At 57.3% G+C, this 7,232-nt stretch overlaps 1 protein-coding gene across 1 annotated transcript; it reads right to left on the bottom strand.

Moving 5' to 3' along the window:
• Positions 1 to 1,062: 1,062 nt before the first annotated feature.
• On the bottom strand, positions 1,063 to 5,375 carry SYNGR3 (synaptogyrin 3). The gene is made up of 4 exons (XM_031447720.2): positions 5,008 to 5,375; positions 2,970 to 3,207; positions 2,622 to 2,764; positions 1,063 to 2,538 (listed from the first exon to the last, which is right to left on the bottom strand). Exons 1-4 carry the CDS (start codon positions 5,104 to 5,106, stop codon positions 2,329 to 2,331), a joined length of 690 nt encoding a protein of 229 aa, XP_031303580.1. The 5' UTR covers positions 5,107 to 5,375; the 3' UTR covers positions 1,063 to 2,328.
• Between the last annotated feature and the right edge of the window lie 1,857 nt (positions 5,376 to 7,232).

Raw genomic sequence — 7,232 nt, 5'->3', positions numbered from 1 at the left:
TCTGAAATACTGAAAGAAAATAATTTGTACTTAATTATTTGGATCTAGTATTTTGGAAGGGGACCAGACACGCACTGAAATCTCTCCTTTCTGCCATACATGTAAATAGTGGAAGAAAAGGTCTAAACAGAGCCCCATCTAAATTCTTTTTTAAAGGAAGAAGGAGTGCCCATGGTGAAGAAGGGGACCTGGCCAGTGGCCCGCAGAGGGGCCACATGGCTGCATTGGCACTGTCTGAAGTCAAGGACCTGGATGATGCTACCTGCCTGCCTGTGGCTGGGCTGGAGTGAGTCCCTGGGTGATGGCCAGGCCCAGGGCCCACCAGGAGAGGAAAGCCTTCACCATCTTCACTCTCCATGGCCACCTGCATTCCCCACCACACACAAGAAGGCTCTCAGAAGAGTAACCTGAAAAATAGGCTCTCTCATTAACAATATTGAAAATACCTGTTCTTAAAGAAGCACAATTCATAATACCAGGCAACACGGAAGTAAAGCTTGCTGTGTGACAAGCACTGCTCTGAGCTCTACACGTGTTAATGCTAACCCTCACCCCACCATGTGTGATAGGAACTACCGTTATCTTTGTTTTACAGAAGAGAAACCAGAGGCACAGGCAAGTTGAGAGACTCGCCCCCAAAGACCAAGTTTGAATGTCGCCAAACCAGCATTCCAGCTCCAGAGATGGTGCTTATCTGCTTCGTTCATCCAGGAGGTTGCTAACCAATAAGTTTTAGAAATGAAAAAGATAAAAATTCCAATAGATGGTTCAAAAGTAAACAAGACCAAGCTGGGGTAATCTCCAAAAAGGAGTTAACCGTGGAATGTGGCTCTGGACTCTGTGTGGTACACCTGATGGCGGTCCCAGGAGCAGAAAGTAATGAGAAGGGGACATTTGAAGAAATCATGACCACTTTTACCAGCACTCTCCAATATGAGTGTCAGCCTAGCCACCTCCCTGCCCCTTTCTGGATTCTGGGCCCTGGTGCCCCTCAGGTTCCAACCTCTGGCACTGGAAGGGCCGGAGTAGAAATGATTCCAAGAGTGTCTGGGCCACGATAAACTCATTTACAGTCTTTATTGTAAAGAAGTTGCAGTTGGAACATGGGACACTGAAAATACACAATCACGGATTGTTCTTTCAGAAGAGAGAGGAAAAGTGTCATATATACAAAAATTGTAAACATGTTCACTTAAATATCCACACATAATTGGTCTATGCTACAATGTACAGCGTTGTCACTCAACTGCAACTCCAGAGGGAGGCGTCTGTCTGTAAAGAATGAAATGTGGCAACCGCATTTGGTATTGACTTAATGTGAAAAGCCAGCTTTGAGCAATGCATGAGTACTCAGCTATGCAGAGGGACCTGCAACCTCAGGCTGGGCCTTAAAATGGGGTGCAGAGTGGGGAGTTGAGGGACTAGTCCAGGAAGCCAAGGTACAGGGGTTTGCACGGAATGGCCGTCTCCAGGGCGTGGTAGGCAGGTGGAGCCTCTTGGCCTCTCTCCTCATGAGGGGTGTGTCTTGCCAGGCACCCAAGTGTCTTAAGCCTCCCACGGGCAAGGTCTTATCAAAGGGCTGGGAGAGGGCTGGTGCCCAGGCCTACAGCCATGTTGTGCTTTCCTGGGTAGGGCTGCCCACACCCCAGTAGGGGCCTGGGCCAAGGCAGGTAAGGGCTGGAGCAGGGGCCACAGACAGAGGGGCTGCTTGTGGGGAACTACAAGGTGAAACCTGAAGACTTAACCACAACCACGACATCAACAAGGCCAGCATAGTCTAGTGCGCCTGTGTGAGAGGAAATGGAGGGAGGCTCCAGACAGAGCACGTGGCCCTCCAGGGTGACCCACCAGGAGAGAGCAAGGACCATCATTAACCACAGGGACACGGGACGGGGAACAGTGGCCATGCTTACCAGGCCACGGAGTTGGGGCAGTGTCCCTTCCTCTAGTCACCCTCAGTCTGGGGCAGCCCCTGCACCTGGCTATGGAGGGCAGCTGCACCCCTGAGCCCAGGGTGGACAGGTAAGCCCCAGGCTGGCTGGCTCCTGAAAGGCATGGCCCCCTGCCTAGGCTGGTCCACTGGAGGCTGTGCCTAGGGCTGTGCTATGCCCTCCTCAGGACGTCAGGCCCTGGACTGCGGACTAAAGGGATGGGAGGAGCTTGTAGGGGATAGCCTAAGCACCCTGGAGGCTACCCTCTCTTGGCCCCAGACGGCTCACACTGGCCACACCCTGCTGCTGGGCTAGGAGGACCCGAGAGAGGTCCAGGAGGCCTTGGGCTCTGAGCTGGTGGGGCTGCCTTCGCGCCTTGGTCTGGGCCTGACCACCACTAGTAGGCAGGCACCTGGTACCCTTTGGGGCTGGTGTCCAGGGTCTCGGTGAAAGGCGGGCTCTGGTAGGTCTCAGTGCCCTCTACGCCGCTGCCAACCGGGTAGCCTGGGTACGCCTGGCCTGCCCCAGTGCTCAGCTGTTCGGTGGCAAAGAGCGACATGTCGGTGCCCAGGCGGAACCGCTGCAGGGCCTTCACAGTAAGCGCCACCTAAAGGGGAGTCCAGGGTCAGCTAGAGCCGACCCTGCCCCGGCCCCAGGCCCTGCCGCCTGCGGCCCGCCGACCACACTCACCCAGCTGAGGATGGAGAAGAAGCTGAAGGCGATGGCGGCCCGCGCCGCGTCTCCTGCCTGCGTCGTGCCCGGCCCGGACGCCGTGTGCTGCCACTGGTTGGTGAGGAAACAGAAGCCCACGAACCACAGGAAGGACCAGAGCCCTGCGGAGGAACCAGCGGGTCACGGGGCGGGGGGGTTTCAAGAAGGACCCCGCCCAGCTACGCGGGAAAGAAGTATCCGCCGAACGGAGGCCCCGCCCCGCCGGGACCGGACGGGTCCCAGCCACACTGGGCTGAGAACACAACACCCTCCCTGTGGCCCCACGCCGCCCCCCAGGCCCGCCCCTCCTGGTCCGGTCCCGCCCACCTGAGAAGCCCAGGTCGAGCAGCACTGCGCGGCGACGGTCGCGGACGCTGCTGATCTGCTGGAAACGCAGGTCCAGCAGCAGGAAGGCGGCGCAGGCGAGGAAGGCCCCCAGGCCTAGCACGACGCCGAAGCGGCAGGCTCCCGCGTTCCCGTTGAAGACACAGCGCAGCTCCGGGCCGCTGTCGGCGTTCACGTAGCCCTCGTTGATTATGGGCCCGAAGACGGCGATGGAGAACACCTATGGGCCGGGGGAGGGTGGCAGGAGGCGCTCAGGGCCCTGAGATGGCCCCCTCCCCACAGAGGCCTGAGATTTTCTAGCCCAGCGTGAACGCCAACGCCGTCGGGTGTGTCCCTGCGTTCCCCTGAAGCACAGGGTCCATCTCTGGGTGGAGGTCTTCAAGACCCCTCCCTTAATACCTACGGTATTTAGTAACTATGGACGACGTGTACCATTTAGTGAGCAACTACTATACCCAAGTGTTGTGCTAAAAATGTCTATGTGCCTTTGCTCATGGAATCCTCTGCAAAAACCATGAGGGTGACATTGTTCTTATCCTGGGGATAATGGGGAAACAGACTCCAACAGGTAAAGTGATTTGTCCAGGATCGCATGGCTGATAAGAGCCAGGGCGGATGTTCAAGCTGGGTCCTCCGCACCTTGTGGAGCCTTTAGTGTCTCCCATGGCCCACTTCAGAGTGTGGGGACAGGAACTTTCATCTGGACCAGTGATTCCCAAGCTTGAGTCAGTGGAGCCCAGGAAAGTAGATGTGGAGTGGGGCCAGTGGGTCCAGAGGGGCCAGAGCATAGAGGGGGCCACCAGAGGGACTGCTGCACAGAGGTGTCAGCGGGACCTCACTGGAACCTGCTCTCAGCATTTAAGAGCTGTGAGGTCCTGTTTCCTAGCATGCCAAATGTGGTAACAAGCACAACTCATGGTGTGCTGGGGACTGTGATTAATATCATCCATAAGAGTATCGGCTCAAAAGGTGACACTGTTGGCTCCTGGGGTTCAGACAAACCTGAGGGCCGTGTGTCTGTGATGGCTGGAAGGTAAATAGAAGGTGGACCACAGTCCTTTTAAACCAGATGCTGCTTTTTTAGCTCTGGGCAGCCCTATGTTTCTAAAAACAAAACTCCAGTTTCAACTTCATTTCTTTCCCACCCCAGCTCCTAGAGACTGAGTCAAGAGGCGAACCAAGGTGCAAGATATAGACATGTTCCCCCTGATTGGTCCACAAGTTGAATCAGATCTGGGACCAGAATGTAGGGTTCCTACTTTTTGGTCTGGCCAGAGTCACTCTACGCAGAAGGCCAAGGCCCCTGCCCCACCCTGATCACTGGCCTCCTCCTGGAAGATAGGTGAGGAGGTGCCGCCACCCGCTGGACAAAACCCAGAACTCAGCATTACATCTCCCATCTCTCCAGCCAGGAGGAGCAGGCCACCAGGCCTAGGGTTACCCCAGTAGGCTAGGCTGCTCCCAAATCGGCCCCTCCCAATGTAGAACTCCTTCTGGCTGCCCCTCTGAGAAAGCAACTCACAGTTGCAACTAGGGGTGCTGGAAAGGGCCAGCTCTCTTGGAAGGAGCCTGGAGGATGTGTGAGCAGGAGAGGCGGGAGGAGGCTGTCTGATCCTCTCTGCTCCGGGAGCCCCTTCTCATGCTGAGGCTGGGCGCCCAAACCCCTCTGTTAATTCTGTCCCCACTCCTGTGCCCACTTCCAGGGCGTGAGCACAGGAAAAACGGAGCGACAGCTGAGGAAGGGGACTGAGTTAGACCTAAGGAGGAATTGGGAGGTGGGTGCCGCGGGCAGTGACCTCTCAAGGTCTCCAGCTGTCGCCGCCGGCCCCTCCCCCGCCTGCAGGTGGGCGCGCCCTGCCTGGTGACGTCACCCCAACCTGCGGCCGGCGGGGGAGGGGCCGGCAAGGATGAGGATGGGGGCGAGGGACAGGGGCGATGGAGAGGTGGTCGGAACTAGGGATGCGAGGCCAGGTGGGATGGGGTATTGGGTGGGGCAGGGGCTGGGGCCGGGGGCACTCACCCAGGACGCGACCCGCAGCAGGGTCTGGGGCCGCCTAGCGAAGCTCACAGGGTCCAGGGCGGCCCCCGCGCGGCCCGCGCCGAATGAGGCTCCCTCCATAGCCAGCCCGGGCGGGCCGCGCGCTCCTGGCGCCCTCTGTCCGTCTGTCGGTCAGGCCGGCCCCGCCCGAGGCTCCCTGGGGCTGCTGCCGATGCTGCCGATGCTGCCCGTCTGCCGCTATCACCGCTGCCTCCCGGGAGCGCGCGCCAGCCGCTGCGGGGGCGCGCAGGGCGGAACCGAGCCCGCGTCCCCCCCACTGGTCCACGCGCACCGAGCTGGAACACTCCCCTCTCTCTGCCCCACCCACCTTCCACACCCCACTCTCACCGCAGGACCAGGGTCCAGGCCCCAGGTCCCCATCAGGCGGCAGGGTCAAGGGGCTGGATCCCCCTCTGCCCCTCACAAGTAGTCAGGAGTCAGCAAGGCAGGCAGACACTGGGCTCAGGCTTTGCTGTAGCCACGTGGATAGACAGACTGACATGGCCCCGCTCCTCTGAGCAGGGCCCTTTCTGATTGTGTCAGGAGGTAAAACAGGCCCAAGGGCCCCAAAGTCTTCCCCTACAGCCCTCAGAGAAAGGGACCCAGCTTCCTGGCCCTGGTCCCTGTAGACCAGAGGTAGGTTACTGGGGCCTTTCCCATGACTTCCCACTACACCCTAGCTTCTCATTCAGAGGACTCTAGCCTTCCCAACAGGGAGGGAGAATGGCTTCTGCCCCCAGAGGCCCTTGTCCAGGAAGGCAGAGTCTACAGGCCAGCATGGGTGGGAGGTGGGGCATCTCTGCTCTTTTCCTGTGGCTGGATGTTGTCATTCCAAGGGTGCTCACAGAACCCTCCGCACTCCTGGGCCTCCTCAACTGACCATTGGCTGACGTATTTAGTTTGGGGCCAAGGAGTGGGCTGAAGCATCAGAGATGGGGAGTTTGGCAGAGCTGGTGCCTAGCTGCCCCATGTACTTACTAGGTCTCTTCCACACATCGCCCAGCCCCTGTTAGATAAGGGTTCCTTCCTTCATGTTCCTTCCAGCCAGCCAGCAGGGGCCCAGATTACTCCCATTTCTGTCTAAGGCATAGAAAAGTCTGCAATGGTTGAACATTTAATGCCAGGCGTTTCACCACAACCTGCAGAGGTAGGGACTGTTTTACCCCCATAGTTTGGTTAATAGGCAGGCTGTTTGAGGTCCTTGATCATGGAAAGTAAAGGGTTGGGATTCAAACCCAGTTCCCAACCATGCCATCTGGGTGGTGTGGACAGTGGTACCTGTTATCCCAGATGTGGCCATCCACTGGTCAACTCCATTACACTGTACATCCAATCCCATCACCTCTCGCCTGTCAGTGACAGTCCCCCCTCTTGGTCCCACGCATAATTTGTTCTCCCTTTTACTTGATCATTTACATCAGTGCATAAACGTGCTACCTTCTTGTAACTCAAAAACAAACCTCCATTCTTTTTTTTTTTCAAAACCTCCATTCTTAAGGCCACTTCCACTTCCAGCTGTCACTGCTCCTTTTAGTTCTGGGGCAATTCAGGCACTGCATCCTGTCCCTGTCCTCTTGGGAATACTGCCCATGTCACCCTCTCCTCGTGTTCCTCCAACTTCCTGGGCCCTTTCTTGTCACCCCTTCTCAGTTCCCTCCTCTTGTTCAATCTGTGACCTCTGAACCTTAGGGGTCCCAGGGCATGGTCCTGGGTCTCTTCTCCCTGCTCTGTGTCCACTCCTTTCGTCTCTGTGCTGACAGCTGGAGCCAGAACCTTCCCTTAAATTAGAATCCCACTTGTCTTAGCCTAGAGGCCCTAGAAAACCGAGTCTGCAGCCAAGTAAGAGTTTTAATGGGCAGTGAAGCTTCGGGGGAGCCAGGGTTAGGGAAAAAGGGAGGCGAGGCAGGGAAGGAGGGAGAGCAAATACAGATGGTGCTCCTGAGCTCCCACAGCTTTGCTGGCTCCCGGCATACAGGCGACTTGGGAAAAGCCAGAGAGAAGCTCTGTGCTAGGGAAGGAAAGAGCCGTGACTCCTTTGCTGGTGGCTCCCTGCCTATTTCTTTGCATCACCTGGCCCTGCAGAAACCAGCACCCCCATGGGGCCAGTGGGGTAAAGGTGCCGAGGAGACTGTGCCAAATGTTGGCACCTGCCCAGGGAGAAGCTGAGACACCATGGAGAGAGGTGACCAGAGCTTTACAACCACAGG

This window comes from Camelus dromedarius, chromosome 24 (genome assembly GCF_036321535.1).
Source record: "Camelus dromedarius isolate mCamDro1 chromosome 24, mCamDro1.pat, whole genome shotgun sequence".
Lineage (NCBI taxonomy): Eukaryota > Metazoa > Chordata > Mammalia > Artiodactyla > Camelidae > Camelus > Camelus dromedarius.
The sequence above is the reverse complement of the archived record's forward strand: the minus strand, read 5'-3'. Positions and strand labels throughout refer to the sequence as shown.